Genomic DNA, 21,499 nt, shown 5'->3' with positions numbered 1-21,499 from the left:
GCCTGATGAAGAATGATCAAACCTAAGAGGGAACCAAATGACCAATTCTGAGCTGCACAGACAACACAATAGGCTGACAGACAACAGTGCTCTGTAGTGCGGTGGGGGAAATTTAGAGTTGGATGAATATTGAATGTGGACTGTTAAATTACTGACAAATGCTACATTTTTATGGTCATAAATATCATTTGTGCTTGTTTCAAACTTGACAAAGAAAAAAAACAGGTAATCCAGCTTTATCCTTTCACCAGTCTTTGGAGTTTTGCAATTGTGCCTTTTCTCATTCAGCTGTAAATTTTTGCGATCACCATCTGTGACGGAAATGCTGTATGACTTGGGAACACAGGGAATTTGGTGGCTTTATTTCAGCCGTTCTGCAGTGGAGCATTCGAACAGCCTCTATAAAGTGTCTCTATCTTCTTGTGTCCAGTGTAAGCTGATAACTAGCAGACCAAGACAAAGCCCCAACTGGAACCATGAGCCCTTTACTTTGTCCATGCCTCTTACTCTGCATATTCACTTATAAAAATGTAATCTTAGTTGGCAAGCATCTGACCCCACTACCTCTAAAAACCTTACAGACATTTTATAATATTCCTGTTTGAGGCACTGTTCTCTGTTTGTTCCACGGTAAAACACTGCTAATCTGCTTTTTGAAACTTAAAAGACCTTACAAAGTCAAGATTTATAGGCTTTGAGGACTTTAGATCTGTTCACGTTTATCACATTTTAGACAAGAAAGCACTGACTGCTATATCTTAAATCAGATACTTTTAATCTATCGCTTCCATATTAATATCAATGTGAGTAATTTAGTTTAAAAATTTGGGACTTCAAAATGAAAAGTACGCTATAAACATAACCTTCTTTAAATTGGTCTCAACTTTAACAGCGTGTTTCCCTCATCTGAGACCCACTGGCAAAAACAAAGTTCCAGTCCTTAAATCTGTAGATGATTTTTAATGGTTGAAATGAAAAAAATCTGTGTCATAAATGGTGCTCTTAATTAGAGCAATTAAGAAGTTTCCTCAAATTTTGTATATCATCTTACAAGAAAAACAAATTTTCTTAGTTGACATTTAAAGGTGGTGTATTGAAACAAATAAAAGGTGATCAAAGTTTTAAAAAGGATGGGCTAAAAGAGCACTGGATGGAGAATGAGAAGGGAAAAGAAAATGTACAAAAAAAAGAATTTCATAATATGAACTGTAGACATAAATAACAGATAATTTCTCACAGTATCCATTATTTTTTACATGGCCAAAACAATAGCAGAAGTGGGAAGGGCACATTGACCGGACTTTTATCCGCTCAACAGTGTTCTGAAAACCACAAAAGGGGGTGACATCTGCCTGCCACTTAAAAAAATAAAACCATGCCGTTAAATCTGTGCAAGTCTGAGCTGTAAGAGAATCAAAACAGCTCATTAAATAAACACCCTCCCCCCTGTAGAGTTACATAGGAAGTAAAGCAATAATACATGTTTAAATCATCCTTTAAAACAGACTGTAAATGCATTTTTAACAGGAGTTAAGGATGAATTGCCTCCTTTTGCAACCTCTTTTATGGTCTATGATGAAACTGCAGCACTTGCTGGTTAGCTTCAAATTTGAATCAAAGGGTTGGCTCTTGGTTCTGAACCCACACGCAAATGACACAATAAAATATACAGTTAGTCTGACAGAAATTGAAAAAGGAAACAAGCCTTAAAATAATTCAGCTTAAAACCTGATGTTTCGGAAATAAATTAAATAACTTACCCAGAAAAATGATCGTCTGCTTTCTTGCGATCTTCACTGATGAACTCTCATGTTTGGATGAACTCTCATTTCCATTGATGCCTGTTTCCACAGGTCCCATAGGTTTCCGCAGAACCAGGATCATGGCCCGGCACATGAAGGCCACACCGATCAACACCATCATGTAGACGATAAAAGCCACAAATATGCTGACTCTGTACATCACCCAGTGCTCCCTCAGATTGGTGCAGAAAGTCAGATTTTGGTTGGGTGTGTCTGCTCGGGTTGGTATGAATCCTTGTGTTCCGGTGGCAATCAGCAGTGGCAAGGCTACAAGCAGGGACACCACCCAGGCAAAGGTGATGAGGGCAGAGGTGCGCTTTCCACTCAATACTTTGTAGCGAAACGGGTGACAGATGGCGAAATAGCGTTCAAAGCTCAGAGTGGCCACATTGAGGATGGTGGCATAGCTGCAGGCCTCAAACAGAAAGTTGTATATCTTGCAGGAAATGTTCCCTGATGCAGATGCAAAGGGGAACCAGATGGCGCTGTACAGCTCCACAGGCATGCCGATGAGGAGCACCAACAGATCAGAGCATGCCAGGCTAACCATGTGGTCAGTGACGTTCTTCTGAAGGTAGCCATTACGCTTCAGCACTTGTGTCACTCTGATAGTGACTGAATTACCCACAATGCCCGTCAATAGAATAAGACTGTACACAATTGTTAAAATGGTCTTTACTGTGTAGTTGGGTTCCAGTTTCCTCCAGTCTTTCTCCTCTGGCAGCATTTCCTCAGTCATTGTAACAGTGTTGAGCAAAGATTTTTTTCCTTCTTTTGATTACCTTATCAGCTCTGCTGGGCACAGTCCCTGTGATTTGAGCCAAGATCCAGAGGACACTTTTTACAAGCCAACAGTTTGTGAAGAAAACTGTTCTCAGTCTCACAATATTCCTATTTCTCCAAGGCGTGTACCCCTGTTGGTGGGAAACACCAACTCCCATGTATCTCTGACTTTACGATGATTGGGCTCTTTAGAACCTTGTATGACCGTTTTGTACTCACTGTTACTCAGCAGCTTATCAAATACAGGGCTTGATTCCGGTCTTGTTCCATCTCCCTGAAGTTCAGATGAATACGTAGCACCCCTAGAGAGTCTTCACAACTCGCGAAGATTCATTCACCTTGGCCTCAGTCTGAGCGAAGTGTTCACTCACATTTAACTCACACAAATTTCCTCCTCCCTCCTACGTGGGCAGGGCAGTTAAACATTAAACAGTACCAGAGGCAGCGGGGGTTGGTTTCATTTCTTATCAGCCCTAATGGGCCTTCTGTTTACATGCATATTATGCTTTAGGTTTTGGCAGAGATTGCAAGGTTGGTCAAAAATGAGTCATAACTAAAAATCATTTGAATAGAAATGTTATAGATGAGAAATTTCTGTCAAAGACTATACATTTTAACATTTTACAAAACAAATAGAATGAAAAAAAAACATTAAAATGGCAGTACAAAAAGCATATCAGTGAGAGAGTAGTGTAAAAAAGGTCTGTTGCTGTCATTATCCCATTAGTCAATTGATTTTTATGTAAATTTTGAGCTTTAAATGCGAAAGGATATCCAGATCCATTTGAGTTTGCAGAGTAAAAAATTAGGAATCAACTATTAAAACAGGTAAACTAAACGCAGAACTTGTTTACCCAAATGAATTCCCAGTTAACATGAGTTCTAAGTTTGACACATTGTCTTAATCATAGCATGAGCAAACTGTAAATAAATGGCTATTTCTTCCTTTCATGATGGACTGGGGCCAAACTGACACATTCTAGTTATTTATTTTAAAATTTGTTGAAGATGTAATTTATCTGTTAAGTTTTTGTGTAATTGCTTTAAACCACCAGATAGCAATATTTTACAACTTCAAAGATGCATTTGGTCGACCACATAAAAAGACAGAAAGTGGATATTAGCTTTTGATGATCACAGAAATGACACATGTTTTTTAAACAGGAACTTGGTTGAAATAAAGCAGACACTGCTGCACACTGTTAACTTAAACTGTAATCAGATTTTTTTTCTGTTTATGTTACAAAACACAGATTGCTTTCATACAGAATAAACCCTGGGTTAACATTTAATGAGGCTTGCGTTGTTTAAGAAAAATCTAAATTCTGATACTTGAGCATATATAGCTTGTACTATAGGTCAATCAAACATTACTCAATGGAAGAAACTGTCTAAGACTGAACCAAATTTAATTCACAAAGAAAAAATTAACTGAGATCTGTCCAGGGCTGTCCAGATTTGCCCAATAATAGCTGGGATTGGCTCTTGCGACCCCATGACCCTAAAAGGATTCAGCGGGTTAGGAGATGATGGATGGATGAAAGAATCATGAGTAAACTGACTTGCAGACAACTTTTTCATCTTCTAGAGTTTATTTAGCGATTGGCAAACAACTGAATAAAAGTAACCACTTCCTGCTTAAACTGAGATTAAAGCAAAGAAAAACACATGTTAGAGTTAAGAATTAGAATTAAGTCTTTCTGAGATATTGCAGCAAAAATGTCAGTTAAAAACATCATATTTACCTTTCTGTTTTCAATGGTGTCCTCTAAATCGTGGTCTTATGTACCTTCCACTAAACAACTGAACACTTTAGTTTACACCTGGTGTCTCTATGTAAGTAAAATGCTTCCCTGGGCAGGGAAGAACTGCTGTCTTACCATAAGCCTGACTGCATTGGTTAGAACAGGAAATGCAAGTGTTTGCAATTGGATGACTAGGGATGAATGGTGATGTAGTAATTAACACTCTCGACTCACAGTGAGAAGGTCCTGGTTTAAATTCCAGCTGTGACTTTTTTGTGTGGATTTGCATGTTCTTCTCGTGCATGTGTGGGTTTTATCTGGGATCTCCCAAAGTCCAAAAACATGACTATTTGGTTAACAGGGATTCTGAATTGTCTCTTAGGTGTGGGTGTGTGTGAGGTTGTCTGTCCTTGTGTGTAGCCATCTGATGGATGTGTCAGGGCCAATTCAGAAAAACCCCATAAATATGAGTAGCAAAGATCAAATATCAAGTTTTCACACACACCCAAAAAACATGTTTAAAAAAGGTTATATTTTTGGTTTTTCTTTGTAAATGGTGCGTACTTCTAAAGCGATTTTCAACTTTGATTAAGGCCCAAAGCACACATGGCGCTGCGATACATGTCGTCAAACTGTACCGACCTGGAGAAATGTGGGGTTCAGTGTCCTGCAAGGTGGGCAATCTTTCCATCAATCTTTTGTTGCTGTTTTTTTAACAGTACAACTTAAATTGAAATAAGTCACTTAAAGTGAGATTTCTTAGGTACATGGCCTTAGGTTACCTTAGATACCTGTAGCCTTAGGTTGAAGTGATGCTGCAAAATCCCACATAGATAATTTACTCAAATTGCCCTTGAAGTAAAACAACATAGAGCTACATTGTGTTCTTACATAGCTTTAGGAGATGAATATAATAATTATGCATCAGGTTTTTCCCCACAAACTGCACGTTTTAGGTATTTGATACATAAAAAACTGGGAAAGTCATACCTTGTATTTCCCTACTTTAAAGACTCAATATTAACTGGGATTGTAGTATTATGAGGTGTAAACATAGACCTTAAGCACTGGCTTTCAGTATACATTTACCTGGAGTCATTTCATCAAAGAATCATTGAAAATGTTCTGCTTACACACAAAACTTCACACTCATACTTCACTTTGACATTCAGATCACTGGGCAGAAATCACATCGCGTCAACACCTGCTGCAAGCCCACGCGATGCTTTGTTTTAATTAAACAGTCGGATTCCCCTGGTCTGCAACTATTAAAAACCTTAACATCAACTTTTGTCCTTCATTCTAACTTTAATTTCTGCTCACGATGTTAAGTGTTTGTAAAGACCTGACCAAAGGTCTCCTACATCCTCTCATAAATGCAGTCTTTCTTTTAAGCTTTCATAAAAAAATAACATCTGCTGTACCTGCAAGTAAAATCTAAGGCTGCAGTTGTTGTCATTCCCATTTGTGTTTTTATGCATAACAAGAAGTTATAACTTTTTTAATTTAAGTATTGACTCAGACATACCCTTTCTAGTTAGATGAAGAGTGTTTTTCTTTCAATTTTCTTTTTCAGTCACTCAGAGGCTGGCATGGGAAACGTCAACAATTGGATATCACATACATGGATCAACAATGTTCACTTTACAAGACAATACGGAAATCTGACTTTTGGATTAATAAACAGCAGAACACAGACCTCTTAAACATACGTTTTAATAGTGCACTAACACTAAAGAATAAAAACAGATGTAATAAAAATTACATGATTATACAAGAACTTCTTAATAAAACGGCATCTACGATCACATTTTTTTATTTCATTTTCAGATTGTACAAACATCTTTATTCATTCATAAAAACAAAAAAATCCAACAACAAAAACCAAAAAAGAACCTGAGGAAGAAAACAATTATATTCATGATTTAACAAGCACCATTGATGAAAGAGGACAATAAAGAATAGTAAAGATGGAAAACAGTTTCTTATGATTGAGTCTTCTTGAAAATCTCTGTTAAGACATTATGAAAGAAGTTGGGTTGCATTTTCAAACAGGTCCAATTTGCTCACTTACTCTTACCTGTCTTTTGAAAAGTCAACAAATTCAATCAGATAAAAAATGATGAATAAAACAGCATCATAAAATGAAGACCATGGACTTAACATTCAACAAGAGAGACAATTTTCTTCATTTGTAGTGTTTACAAGCTGGACTACAAGACAGACACTGAGTATTAGGCTAAGAAAAGTGCTTTTTGTCAACACACGAGATCACAAAAACAGCAAATACACTTAGTGTTCTCTTATGAAAAGAAAATTTTAACAGATACATCAGCCCTACTTGTGTTTTATAATCTGCACCCCAAGTAAAATAGAATGTTTTTGAGTTGATACATTTACTATGATACATAGTTAATAAATATTTCTTCAGTGGTTATTGAAGTTTCACAAAAATACACAACTCTTTGTTCATGTTGTGCTGTACTATATAAAGAATCCAGGAGATTGTTCCCACAGCAAGGCATTTTAGTTTACCCCTTACTACCATGTATGTTCAAACTAATCAAAGAAATTGAAAAGGCATAGGAGGTTTTTCTTGGCAGACGGATGTGATAATTAAATCAGAGTTGTTTTCTAAAAAAAAAACAAAAAAAACACGATAAACAGCAAAGCACTGATTCACTGATATAGTCACATTAAATAACCTGATTGATTGTTAGCCAGGAAACAATGTGATTATGCTAACCAATAAAACGCACCAAAATATACGGTTTCAGTGGCATTAGGCCAATATAGCCCCAAGAAACCAACTGCACAACTTTTAAACAATGCGCTCATATCTGAAGGTGCGGATGATGAAACCAGATGCAAAAAAGTCCCCCTGTCGATGTCATAATAGAGCTCAACATGTACCGTTTAACTGGGTCACATGACTTTTTTCTAAATAAAGTCCAGCACCTTGTTGTACCATAAAGTTTCTTTGCACAAAAATAGATAAATCTGAATGCCAGTCTCTGCTGAGAGCAATGCAAAAAAACCTGCTGAAATAGAAGGGACAAGTGTAAATGAAGGGGGTTTTAAAAAGTGCTGTCAAATCCAACTACATTTATAAGAGGCACAAAGGTAAGTTCACTGTGTCTGATAGTTTCCAGGTTGTTTTCTCAGCTGAATCCATGCTCACCACCTTTGGAAAAGAAAGGATTTCATTTAAAAAACTGTTAGAGACCAAAGAAAAAGCTTTAGCATGTGTGCAAGTGAATAATTTACACCTAAAAGCAAATCAAATAGAGTTGTACAGAACAATTTTAAAAATGTGATAAAGTGAAATTTATTAGCAAATCATTGAAAAACCTTCATCTTCTACCCATTCAAAGCAATGTTATCCTTGTATTGATGTCCAATATAAACTCTTCAAGACTGTTTCCCCAGTGTTGAGAAGTAAATGTTTTGGTCTCCTTACACATAAACTATGCATAACAAAGAAATAAACATTGTCTTGCAACAAACTGTCAGGAGCAAATCCTTTACAAGATTAAAAACACTGCTGCTGCTTAACTGCACAATACAACAGAGTTTTAGGCCAACAAAAAAAATAAAATAAAATTACAAGATTCTAAGTCGTAAATTTATGAGAAAAAAAATTGTACATTTACGAGATTAAAGTCGAAGTGAGCATGTAACAGAGCAGCAGCAAGTGAACGCCACGCATATTTATATATTACATTATATAATATATATATATATATATATATATATATACACACACACACACACACACACACACCCACACACACACACACACACACACACACACACACACACACACACACACACACACACACACACACACACACACACACACACACACACACACACACATATGCAGAAGTTTAAAAAAAAAGTGCAAACCCCTGCATGGGATGTACCACCGGACCATAACTGAAGTGGCTGATATCAAGAAGTCCTACCAATGGCTAGAAAGGGCTGGCCTACAGGACAGCACTGAAGCACTCATACTGGCAGCTAAGAAACATGGACTGGAAACCCCAAGGTCAAAATGGGAAACACCCCCAAAGGTGGTAGAGAATGAGAGGGCAAAAATCCTGTGGGACGTCCAGATCCAGACTGATAGGATGGTAATGGCGAACCAACCAGACATTGTAGTGGTGGATAAAGAACAGAGGAAAGCCGTTGTGGTGGATGTGGCAGTGCCAAGCAATGGGAACATCAGGAAGAAGGAACATGAGAAACTGGAGAAATACCAGGGACTCAGAGAGGAACTGGAGGGAGCCTGGAAAGTGAAGGTGACAGTGGTGCCTGTGGTAATTGGAGCACTCGGGGCAGTAACCCCCAAGCTGGAGGAGTGGCTACAACAGATACCTGGAAAGATCTCAGACCTCTCAGTCCAGAAAAGCGCAGTGCTAGGAACAGCTAAGATTAGGGATGGGTATCGTTAAGGTTTTAACGGTACTACTACTCTTATTGATACTGCTTATCGATCCGGTATTTGAACGGTACTCTTATCGATACTTTTTGAGGACGAAAAATAAATAAATAAATAACAAATTAAGAACATAAAGTGTTTTATTTCCTCATTATGCAACAACACTGTTTTTTTTAACAAAACATTTTACTTTATACATGAGAATGTTCCAGACAGGATATTTATTTAATTATTTAATCTAATTATTGGTATTCTTTATGAGAGTGATGTTTCCTTTGATCTTTTGTCCATTTTCCACAACCTTGAATAGACTTTTGTCTGTCAAACACCAGAGTTAATTTAAGTAAGATGATGGAAACAAATTTACTTTGATGCAGACTCCATTCTATTTATTTATTTTTCTTTAAATCCAGGAAACCCAATAAATTATATTAATTTTACGGATGACAACTATTAGTTATTAATTATTATTAAGTATTAGGAAGCAGCTGACAGTTTGTCGCGGGTCTGGAATCATAAGCGGTGACTCTAAGCCCCGCTCCTCTACCTGTTTGTTGTTTTGTTGTTTACTCCGCGTGCAACACCCCCCCCGCCACCACCACCCCAGTGTGTTCTACACAAACAGCGCAACATACGGTCATCGTAGCAGCAAGGTGACAGGATGGTAGGGGCTCCTTGACGCAAACTTAATTAATTTAACGCAAAGACAATTGTTCTTACTCTAGGTTGCTCACGTGTCCCCTACGAGATCACCACAGACTGACTTGTCTTGTGTGTGTCTGAACAACTGCCCCGCCCCCGTCCACACAAATAGACAGACAGAGCGCTCCTCTTCAACGAGAGTACCGAAATTAATATCATCATTAATTAACGGAAAATTGACTGACTTGGTGAGTTCAATATGGCAGATAACGCTTATATCTTGTGGGACACAAAAACAAAGAAAAAGTAAATTTTCCAGTACCGATAGCAGAACCGTTCAGGTCAGATCTTAACGATACTGCGGTCTTGAAGAATGTGGTTCAATACCGGGGCACGGTACCCATCCCTAGCTAAGATACTGCGCAGGACCCTCAAGCTCCCAGGCCTCTGGTAGAGGACCCGAGCTTTTGTCAGAAACCACCAGTGGAAGGGTGAGAGGGCCTTTTTTTGTTTGTTTTATGTATATATTACGAGAAACTTTTTTTTTTTTTAAATTTGAATTTTTAATTTTAATTCTCCGATCCTGCCTCTGGCTCGTCTCTGCTCTGTACCTGACCGAGTACCTCGTCTCTGCTCCTGCTCCTACACCTGGCTGTGGTTCCTGTCTCAGGCTCGACTCGCGCCCCTGACTGTCCCCCCAACCACGGCTGGATGAAGCTCGTCTGCTGGACTTCATATATGTAGTTGTAGATTTAGATAAGTTAATTCTTCTCCAAGAGTTCTGGTAAATCGCCTGTCCGTCCTGGGGGAGGATCCCTCCTTCATGTGGGCACCCCTGAGGTTTCTTCCGGAATCCGTTTTTTTAGGAGTTTTCCTTACCGCGAAGGGGGGTCTAAGGGCAGCGATGCCAGTATAGCTTAGTCAGTTTGTTAGTTCATTGTAGTATTTTCCTATTGAACTCTTTGTATTCATGATGCTTTTGAGTTCATGTTTTACTTCGACGCCCATCGAGACGACTGTTGTTATGATTTTAGGCTATACAAATAAAATTGAAATTGAATTGAATTTGTAGTTATATCATGCTATTTTTCAAGTCGCTATTTTTTCTATTGTAAAGCTAATGTAATTAAAACATTGCAGCCTTTACAAGCCGTGTCCAGATCATTCAAGGCATCAAGTAAGTAAGTAAATTTTATTTGTATAGCACCTTTCACAGACAAAAGTTACGAGGTGCTTCACAGGTTAAAATATATCTATCTATCTATCTATCCATCTATCTATCTATCTATTTTTTTCAGGCCTAAATGTTCACTGATATGATCCTGAAGTAGCACAGACGGGCTGTAGTGATTCCATGCTTGCACTTCCTTCATTCCCCTTATGAGAAACAGCATAATGAATTCCAAATACCTTTCGGCTCTGCTGTTAATTACTTGACAGGATTGGAAGGAGAATGAGAAAATTTCAAGAAACATTTAAATAGTGGAGAGTAAACTGACCTCAGCCAGAAGAAGGCTTTGTGGAGTGGGCAGCCCATTTTTGGCTAAAAGGTTTAAATGTTTGACAACCTTTCATGCAGGTTATCTGCTTCGTGTGCTGACCAGAATGTCCAAACGCTGATCTCACCCTAAAAAGCCCTTACGTGTTTTCAAAAAAAAAAGAAAAATCTATTTGAAGGAATAAATTACTGTAGTGTAAATTTGAAAAGGTCACAATGTTAAAACAAATGAACTTCTTGACTGGTGTTTCAATATTTAGTTTTCCAAACACGATTTATGTCTGAACAGCAAAGCCGTATTACCTACTAGTTTTACCTTTTTCTATTTGAATTCATCCGATTATATCAGATTTGTGTAAACCTCGGTTACCACAAGCCCATCAGCAGACTCCAATGTAGTGCGTACTTACAGATGTATCACGAAAGGAAGCTGGATTCACTGGAAGGGACTTTGTTCAGAGGAATCAGGCTTTCACTCTGTTCAGAGTCTTCTGGCAGTCTGGAGGAAGGAAGTTGTTTGTAAATTATCATCGCAGTTATTCTCTTGACAACCATCATCATTATAATCATCCCTAACTAGACTGGAGCAAGCCTTCACAGAAGCATAGAGCGAGAAACTGCTGCCAAAAGGTTAGTCAGTCAAGCATGTGTAGCTGATAATAGACTTTACTAAGTGAGGCTGCTGCTACAAATGGACTCCATTATCCTTGTGAGAATGTCAGAGACTAAAAAGACAGCGTTAGTCTTTTTATTAATATGGCTGTGCGTCAAAATAGAAGCAAACAATTCATTTCAGTTTGATCAATTAAAAGCTTTACCTTTCAAAGGATTTTTTACAGAAAATTTGTGATTTATTTAAAATCATTTTGTTTTTTTTGAATTGTTTTGGAACCACGGCACACATTTTAAACTGTTTGGGCAAAACATAAGGAGCTGTATTTTCTTTCACATAGCATAAACAGAAAAAACCCATGTCTACTGCAGGCAAACCCTAAAACATTTCTAAAGTGAACAATCTTATTGTCATTTCGTTTGAAGAGCAAGTTTCTAAACTTAAAAATCTGTCTGTAACCAAAGTCTAAAATTGAGCAATATCCACCTTTGAATGCGATGTTTTCTGCAAATGAAAGAATATAACCTCCTCAGCCCCACCAATACTGGATCCCAGTTGTTGTAATGGCTTAATAGTGTGGCGATGAAGAAGGATATAAAAACAGGCAGTGCCCCAGCAAAAAATAACCATGAGAAGCGCACCTGTAAACATGTGGATGTGGGATAAGTCAAAAATTGGATAAATATTAAACAGAACATGCAAGTAAATGCATATGTAAAAACAATATGATTCCAATATAAAGAAAAATTATAAGGAGCAAAAACTCAATGGTTTTTTTTTTTGCTTACAAATGCAAATGTAAAACTTAACAAAGTGCTATATTATTTTGAGAAAACAAATAACTTTATAGATGATTTAGAAGGAAACATACCTTCTGCATGCAAATATCTGCCAGAATAGAGAGTGGGATAGTGAGGCTGAGGGCCAGAGTCCCAATTAGAGACGATGTAAGAAAACAGCCCCTGCCGCAAAACAAGCAAAAAAAATTGCTTAGTATTATTTATCCACAGGTTGATGCAAACCTGATGAAAATCAAAATAAATGATCAGCCTCTCACCAGAGCCAGAGAAACTCGGAAAGAACTGTTCCGATGAGGCCATTGATGAGGATGTATGTCCACACGAGTTGACTGGGCAGCTCGAAGGACTCAAAGCCTGTGTAGTGAAGCAGGAGGAAGCCGGGCCACAGCAGCAGCAGGTTGAACAGACCCACAAACCCTGAGAGATGCGAGGACAACTTTAAAGAGTTAAGACTCCTACTAAGCTTTTGTGTCAGTATTAAGTTCACAGAAAAGGAAACAGAGTAACTGCAAAAACTGGCACATAGCAAAACAGCCTTAAGTACAAAGGAGAAATGCTTACCAAAAAACATTGGAATGTCTAGCTTGTCCTCACGATCCACCCGTCTCTTGATCATCACAATGTAGACGGCATACAGCAAAGCCCCAGCCAGCGACCACAGACAACCTTCAGAAAAGTTTCAAAGTTCTAAAGCTGTATCATTTATAGACTACAGTTAGAAAAACATTCCTTCAGAATAAATAAGGGAGAAAAACAGAAAAGGCTGTACCTCTGACACCTTTCTCATCAAGGTTGTCCATGCTGGAGATACTCACAAGCGCAACACCTCCCATGCTAAACAATGCATAAGGTGTGAGTAAAAAAATAAAGGGGTCAACTTTGTGACTGTTTAGGACAACTTTAAAAAGTGTAGTGTTGTCATAAAGAAAGTGATCAGTTTATCACATAATTAAAAAGTAGCTGGCAATTACCTTAGAAATGCATATACAAAAACACTCTACCAGCAAATGTTTCTAAAAGATTCCCATCTTATGTTAATGTTATAACATTTTAAATGTGTTCTATTCAACTAGGTTTATTCTTTTATAGGCAATTTTATAGGCTAATACAGATTCACCACAGAGTGCATTTGGTGAATTATTTTTTTACATTTTCTTGTGGCCTTTTTCTCATGATGGAGGACATGAATTAAGATAAATTCCCCTTGCAGACAAATAGATCCATGTACGTCTTCATTTTCCTTGTCCAAGTTGGCATCTGATTCAAAACTGTATGGCTGGATAGCTCCAATATTGGTCGCCGTTTTTCATTGCACCAGTAATGTCAGGTTGGAGGTGTGAGGGGCTTTTAGCTAGCTGAAGAGAGGCTAAACAGGGTTGATAAGGGATGATGGGAAATGAGGGCATACTTACTCTGTACCAGAAGTCCTGCCCATAATTTAGAGGTGATTTTCTAATTAACTCTAGCCACTTTACAGAAATTATTTCCTAGAAAACGACAGGTTTTTTGATTTTGGCTAAAAACAGCATAATCATAATGTAGAAACCGCTGGGAACGCGTTTACGATAGATCGAAAGATGATCGAAGTGGGACTTTAAGGACAGTCTTTGATACTTCAATAGCAAAATTCAATGATTTATGAAACCTTTGAGCATACATTTTATATTTTGCATCAGAACTCTTTGGTTAAGGTTGAGGACTTTTGGTCACTGGGGGATTCGCATCTCTGACACAGAGAGCAATACAAGATTTGGATTTTTATAAACATCCATTAAAAATAAGTGGGTTTTTTTCTCATTATAGCTACTCTGCTCAGTTGGCTGGTGATGGCCACAAAGGGAGGACTTTTTTCCATGACTAGGTCAGACCCATCCAGTATAATTAGCACAAGAAACTTTTAGTGGGGAAAGAGCTGCTTTTGACAGAGCGTGCATAAGATGTCATAAACAATCAGAAACACTGAAAGATCAAGCTTGAAGGTCCACATTGGACCACTTGTCACGCTTGAAGAATATTTGAGAAAATGATATTCTCCCGGATAAATTCCTAAAGTCTTTTCCCGTCTATTTACCAAGAAGAAAGCTTGTGCAAAATGAATACCTCAGAGCCACTGCTAGTAGTTTGGACAGGGTGAAACGGTCGCTGCTGTTGCTGGGAAATATGGATGCAAAAATGAGTGTGAAAAGTCCTGAAGAGAAAAAGATAAAGGGGTTTAGTAAGAAGAGACACGTAGTGACTAAAACAACAAGAAATACACTTTGGAAAATCAAAAGAATTAAGTAACAGAGAGATACCTGAAGTAGATGACAAAATGTTAACAATAGCAACCTGTGTGCCTGACAGGGCTTCCTGGTATGACAGGTTAGCCAGAAACCACTGCAAGACAGAGATAACAAATTTATCTTGTGTTGATCTAAACTTTATCAGACCTTGATTAAAACATGTTCTTCAAAAACAAATCAAAGCATGTTTTTTTTTGTTTTGCTAGCTAAACATGTTTACTGAAATTCCAGATGCCTTCAACTCACCACAAAGCAGAAAAAGAAGCTGATTTTTGCCACATCAGTGATGGTTAGCTTTGCCACAGAGCGCAACATGGCCTCATGGTCTTTGGCAGCCATGTAGGACATGCGGGAAAGCTTGGCTTCCAGGGCTTGAGTGGACGGCAGCTGGCGCACCTCCATGATATTACTGAAGCGGACCCGCTGCTTTTTTGGTGCTGGGGGAGCAGAAAGAAGACTGAATGCTAGAAGAAAACAAAAAAATGATTTTTATTTAAATGTCAGAACACAATATAACTTAATTTAATTAATTGTTTCATTTTTTTTTCCTTTAACAAGAAAATAATTTATTTGCTGCATGTAAAATGTCAGAATCATTAGGATCTACTTTACGACAAAGCTGAGGAAAACCTTAGCTAATTGCCACTGTGATAAACATCCCTTTATAGATTATAAAAGTAAAAATAGTTGGATTTTATTGTTACTGCTATTATTTGTTATTTTCAAACTTATTTTAAGACTTGTGACTTCTCCCTGGTGATATTTTTTCTCCGATATACATTCCACATTTTTTGTTAGATTAAGTGGAGGCCTTAAATACGCTTTTGTTTTGTTTTTTTGCATTCTCTTGTACTGCGTTTATTGTCTTTTCCTAAGTTTATTGCTGTGTTTTAAATGTGTAAAAATAACAATAATCAAAAAACCTTGAAACAAATCAAACTGGCTCTGAATGCCTGCAACTACCGTATGTTACGGGTTACTAGAAAAGCACCACCAAAGACCTAAAAACTGAGCTCCATCACAACTTTTCTGAAGGGTTTAAAATAAAATATAGTCAAAGATAGTGAAAATATTAAAGTTTGTTAAAAAAAAAAAAAAGAAGGCTAGTTGTTGTTCTTGGCTAATTGACCAATAGCTCATTTCTAAAATAAGAAAAATAAAAATAATTCTGAAGAATTGTGGCTTTACAGAATGATTTTCTTTTTTTTTAAATATTTTTATAGATCAATACTGCCCTCTTCTGTAAAAATGTAACATTAATTACTATCAAATTATGTTGGATGAATAAATATGCAGATTAATAATTGGCTTTGGCAATTTTTTCACTGTAACTCAAATATAGACGTTTGGTCCAAATATTTGGGGGAATACAACTTGTAAACTACAGGTTGCAAAAAAAGGGGTATGATTCACTTTGTTTCCCTTCTGCTAGTACTTTGTTGATCCATACTTGTGTTGTACTCTTTGTGTCTCCTAGCAGATGCACAAAGGAAATTGAAATAAAGCTTTACACCATAATATTCCTGTTTTGGTTCTGCAACACTTTGAATGAAAATTCCTTAAACAATTTGCAGTACAGTATTGTCAAATGAGATTTGTAAGTGTATTTCATAGATACAGACAAAATCATGTCATCACAGAGGCTGGTGTACAGTGAAAATATACTTGCTGATAAGAACTTTATACCAAAACTGCACATTAAGTGGAAACCCTTTTTCAACTCCATCCATCCATTTTCCAAACAGACAATCTCTGTTGAGTTCATGGGGTTGCTGGAGCCTATCCCAGCCACTGTTGGGAAGAAGGTGGGGTCTACCCTGAATGGGTTGCCAGTCCATCGCAAAGCCACACAACCTTACATTCTTATATTTACATTACAAATACACCAAGGGCAAATCTCGATTAACCAATGGAGTTTTTTTTCAACTCATTTATGTTATCCTGTCTTTTGTATTAAACATTTTAACTTATTTCGTCAATTGTTGATTTTGTTTTCTTGTTTGGCGAGAAAAAAGTTTTTTAAATTGACAATCTCTGAACTTTTGTACAGCTCTATACAAATAACACGACACAATATTGTGCTGTTGTATTGTGTTGTAAATGTAATTGTTGAACTTTTTATCCTGCCTTAGGACAATGGATGAAATTCAGCTCCTGTGCTAATAACTCACAACTATTAATGTTGAAGCAGCAGCTGAAACATTGTTTAATATGCACTGTCCTAATTCAAATATATACATAAAATAAGTTCTATACTATGTTTAAACCTAAAAACTAAAATATTTTAAAGCCTCATTTAGAGACATGGGTCTTCTTTCACTTTGCTAACATGCATTTTTATATTAAAAAAATGTTTATTTTAGAAACCGATAAATTGCTGCCACAATTATAATGTTTACATTCACACAAACACTTATCTTACTGGAAAACTCTCATACCTCAAAAAGATACAGGAAAGAAAAACACACTATTTAGATTTTCTTAGTCCAAATAAAGTGGTGGTTTGTAAAAATCTAACTGGAGATCAGACAAGAATAAAAAGTTTTTTCTAAATATTGTAGCATGTGATTTCTGCCATATTGACAGTTTCTGATCTCACAGGCCACAGAGGTGTGTAACTTAATAAGTGGGATTACAGCACACTTCATTCACAGCATCACCTTAGTTTTTAAAATCCAAAATACAATGTGCATTTGAATGCAAAGACAATTAAGTTCCGCTACATGTAAGTAGTGGTCTTTTTTCATTTTTTTCTGCAATAGCGTATTCACAATTAAGTTCCTTCTCTAATTACCAAACAAAAAAACAATGTTTAAAAAAAACAAGGGAAAATACACGCAAAGGTAAAAGAAGAACAAATGATAAATGATTTTACAGGTTTTAGTAAAAATCTGGTGCTGAATACAACAAAATTGCAACTTGTTCCTCCTTGCATTTACCTTAACACTACTTAATAGGAAGTGTATAAGAACCTGTGCTACTTATCGAATGATCATCAGTAAAATAATATTGCTTCAATTTTCTGCCATCTGTGCTCTCCAGTTTTATCTGGAAAAACTTGCAGAACACCTGCAACCACCTGAAGAACTTAAAACTTCTGATTAGACAAAAACAAAAGTTTTCTTGGTACTCACAGGATTCACAGTCTTGGATTAAATAGTCAGAGTGTTCGCTGGGTACATCCTGAAACTTCACTGGTACATACAGTGGTTCACTCTGCACCAACATGAAACAATGTTAGCTCAGTAACAGGCACAAAACTTAGCACGTTGCCTTCACCAGTGAGGCTAGACAAAGTATAATCAATGTCCTATTTCTTCCAGTTACATACCAAGCGGTTGTTTACAGTGTTGTCAGTGGTGCAGGGCGTAAAGTAGGCCTCAGCCTCAGCAAACTGCACACAACAGAAATCAATTTCAGAGACAAAAATTTCAAAAAGTGTTTCTTTTTTTTTAAATAAATTTTTAATAGTTAACTGTAGAAAAATTAAGTTAAAAATATTGGAGGTTAAAACTGTGTTGTAATGTGCAAAAGTCTTAGGCAGGCAGAAAAGTATACAGTAAACAAAGAATGCTTTCAAAAATGCAACCTTCAAATCATTTGTTTCCATCTATAAAATACAGGGAAGGAACAACAGAGAAATCTAAATCAAATCAATATCACCCTTTGGCTTTAAATCAGTATTAGTTTTTCTTGGTAAACATGTTCTTAGTTTTTGAAGGAACCCAGCTGGTTGTTCCAAACACCTTGGAGAACTAGCCCATGTTCTTCAGTGAATATCGACTTTCTCTCATCCCTCTGTTTCTTCATGTAACACACTCCATAATGTTGATTTGAGGACTCTGCCATCATTTCCTGATGAATAAACTTGGGGCCAATCACCTCCGTGATGGTAGTGCATGATGGATAAGTATCTGCCTGTATTTCTCAGCATTGAGAGCACCATTAATCCTGACCAAATCTCCAACTCCCTTTACCAAAAATATAGCCCTAGATATTCAAAAACCTTCACCACGCTTCCTCTGATGCCAGCAGACCTTAATATTGTACCGCCTTCCAGCCCCTTCAATGAACAAACTCCCTTCCTTCTACCACAACCAAAGTTTCACTCGTCAGTTCAGAGCACCTGCTCTCATTTTTCTGCACCCCAGTTCCTATGTTTTCCTGCATTCTTGAGTTGCTTGGTCTTGTTTTACACATCAGAATTTTGGCTTTTTGGCTGCACCTTTTCTATAAAAATCCCTTGTGGACAGACTTCTCTGGACAGTGGGAGGGTGTATCTGGTTTCTGCCAGTTCTGAGCTGATGCCATTTGTGGACATCTTCCAATTTCAAAGGGTAATAAGGTCGATGCATTTTTCATCTGCTGCACTAAGTTTTCTTGGCCAACCACTTGGTTTACAATCCTCATCATTGCCCGAGTCTTTGTGCTTTTTCAAAAAACGATGATCAACTCATCGTGACATCCTAATCTGCTTTGAGATCTTTGTCTGTGAGACACCTTGCTGATGCAGAAAAACTACTTTTTATCTTGTTGCTGTGCTCAATCCTGCTTTGACACGAAACTGTCTTTCACAACTTCTCCTTCGCTCTTCGTCATCCAGGTTTAGGGCCTCCTAGACAGCCGTTTCCATTTCTGTTTCATGGTTTCAACCTATGTGTGGCATTGATGAATATTGGCATGTAAGCTTGATCATACACCTAGAAGTAATCTTACAAGATCTCTGACTTTTAGCAAGTGTACCTATGAGCATTGATGTGGATTTAAAAGCCAAAGGAAGTAACACAAAAATATTAATTTGATTTAGATTTTCCATTTTTTTCACACTTTATTTTTGTACATTGGTAAAAAGTAAAATCTATTATTTTTTTCCACACCTGCCTAAACTATTAGACAGTATTGCATAAAATAAAAAATGTTGATTTAAATACTGTTGCAACCCTTGAAAAAATTCCATACTATGAAATTCTGTAACAAGAAAAAAAAAAGATTTAATGGAAAGGACTGACTAAAATGCTTTTCTTTTTTGGGTTTTTCTTCGATTACTTACAAATGCAGAGTGCCTGCGTTTCAGCGTGCCAGTGCACTGTTGCCTCCAGGGCCTCCACAGGAGGAATCCCAGCAAATACAGCACAAACATTGATGTCTTGGTAAATGTGCTAAAAAAAGGTTTGTTGTAATCCTGACGCTTGAAAATGTACTGATGGAATAAAGAGAAGGAAAATGGGTATTAGGGTTTTCATTTCACTAAGTGGCAAACAACCACATTTGAATTGAGGTTTCTGTAGTTAACTCAATCCCCATTCAGGGCTACTGTGGATGCATCCATAATAAACCAGATTAAATGTAGAAAATAAATCCTTTTTTCAGTGCTACCTTACCCAAATTCTTCCATATATATTTTTTTTTGTCTGTTTCATCAATGTCAAATCTTTAATGTTTACTGAAGCTATGCTGTAAAAAGCCAGAAGAAATGCACATACAGATGTTTTGGAAATACATTTTTTACAAATAGAATTTGAGTCAACTCGAGGAACTGGCTTAGTCAGTTTGGATTTGCCAAACTTTGACTGATTCGAACTTAAACTACTCTAATTCCTGTAAGACTTTGTTAAGATACTGTGAGGACGTTCTTGTGTGTTTGTCTCAGTAGAGTTTTGTTACACACTAAATGACAACCCACAGACAGCTGACAGACTGTCCTTACTGAGGTTAGCTCGGAGGAAGCCACCCAGATGACATCCACCAGAAGGAGTATCACCACCCCTAAGGCCATCCTCCTCCGCTGGGCTGTAGAGCTTCCCTGAGAGCTCATCCGGTTCATGATGAAAACCCACTCCATTGAGACCCTATAACAGACACATGACATAGAGGGGAAAACGAATATGATATTTTTTCCCTCTTTTTATTCTACTGTATGCTTTGCTGGAGGGACAAGGCAACAATGCCACTGTACATTGCTCTAAAGGTACAATTTATAAGAATATACCATGACAGATTCATATAGACTTTTAAGACAAGGTAAAAATGAAAAAAAGTTCCTTAAGACTGGGAAACCAGTCAAAGGCCTTTCCTACAGGTTTTTCCAATGAAGACCGTGGTTAACTTAACTAACACGTTGCAGGAAATACGCTTGTAAAGCATCACTAACAACAATACTCATAAACGCGTGTTACAAGTGATGATGTGCGTGTTTTCTACTAGACCTCCGCCTCTTTAAACAAAAATTCTGTTGCATGTTCATGTGGCAATGAATGTAAAACATAAGTGGTCCCAATGAGAATCAAAACTATGAGCACGAAACCGTCTGCAATTTAAAGATGTAAAATTAACTGATTTATTACGATACGACGTTCTGTATATTAAAAACAAAATAAGCACAGTTTTTACTAGCTGTATCCAAAACAAGCTTCGCAGTGGTACGTTTTAGCTGCCTGTTTTCCAAGCTAACTAAGAGCTAGTAAAATGTCCTACAAACAAAGTAACAAAAGCAATAACAGCGGCGTGTTCACCCGAATGCGAGGCGTATTCATTCACTTTTCTTCATTAGTTGATGTCCGATTGATCTTTTACATTACTGTTTCTAAAAAACAACACGTTTTAAACGAGAATATTTTACCACTCCAGCGGTTGTAAACATAAGCACTTCCTTGTCTTGTTATTAGCATCAGGTGACATCACTTATCCCGCTAAGCCTCATGGGACTTGTAGTTAAATGGTGATCGATTAAAAACATTTGAAATGTGTCTATGGCACATATTTTGTTTCCCATGTGATGTAAACAATACTAGTGTTCTTATTAATAGTTAAAAAATAAATAAACAAAAATAGCTTAGAGGCACACAAATCCAGCAGGAGGCGCTGCTTTTATTTGAGTATCCGAAAACAGC

At 37.2% G+C, this 21,499-nt stretch overlaps 2 protein-coding genes and 1 long non-coding RNA gene across 7 annotated transcripts in view; 1 reads left to right on the top strand and 2 right to left on the bottom strand.

Annotated features, from left to right (window-relative positions):
• The window catches only part of gpr39 (G protein-coupled receptor 39), a 34,516-nt gene extending 31,409 nt beyond the window's left edge, over positions 1-3,107 (bottom strand). Inside the window, exon 1 of the mRNA XM_004081831.4 lies at positions 1,761-3,107. Within this exon, the coding sequence (XP_004081879.1) occupies positions 1,761-2,541 (781 nt within the window). The 5' untranslated portion in view covers positions 2,542-3,107. The remainder of the gene's footprint in view (positions 1-1,760) is intronic.
• LOC110017389 lies at positions 1,986-6,985 on the top strand. Its single transcript, XR_002292770.2, has 3 exons — positions 1,986-2,098; positions 2,246-2,376; positions 5,907-6,985. It is a non-coding gene; the product is annotated as an uncharacterized LOC110017389 (long non-coding RNA).
• Positions 6,031-21,324, bottom strand: slc35f5 (solute carrier family 35 member F5). Of its 5 annotated transcripts, none has more exons than XM_020713126.2 (15): positions 21,229-21,324; positions 20,317-20,458; positions 19,660-19,809; positions 17,941-18,003; positions 17,744-17,825; positions 14,856-15,073; positions 14,622-14,703; positions 14,428-14,515; positions 13,097-13,161; positions 12,889-12,993; positions 12,585-12,744; positions 12,399-12,489; positions 12,014-12,168; positions 11,325-11,413; positions 6,031-6,964 (listed from the first exon to the last, which is right to left on the bottom strand). In XM_020713126.2, exons 1-14 carry the CDS (start codon positions 21,285-21,287, stop codon positions 11,332-11,334), a joined length of 1,542 nt encoding a protein of 513 aa, XP_020568785.1. In that variant the 5' UTR covers positions 21,288-21,324; the 3' UTR covers positions 6,031-6,964; positions 11,325-11,331. The 5 variants fall into 5 exon arrangements, with proteins under 5 accessions (XP_020568785.1, XP_020568784.1, XP_020568786.1 ...); XM_020713125.2 differs by having other exon boundaries at positions 6,031-7,514; positions 21,229-21,323; XM_020713127.2 differs by having other exon boundaries at positions 6,031-7,514; positions 14,856-15,046; positions 21,229-21,322.
• Between the last annotated feature and the right edge of the window lie 175 nt (positions 21,325-21,499).

Source organism: Oryzias latipes, chromosome 21, assembly GCF_002234675.1.
Source record: "Oryzias latipes chromosome 21, ASM223467v1".
NCBI classification, from domain to species: Eukaryota; Metazoa; Chordata; class Actinopteri; order Beloniformes; family Adrianichthyidae; genus Oryzias; species Oryzias latipes.
The sequence above is the reverse complement of the archived record's forward strand: the minus strand, read 5'-3'. Positions and strand labels throughout refer to the sequence as shown.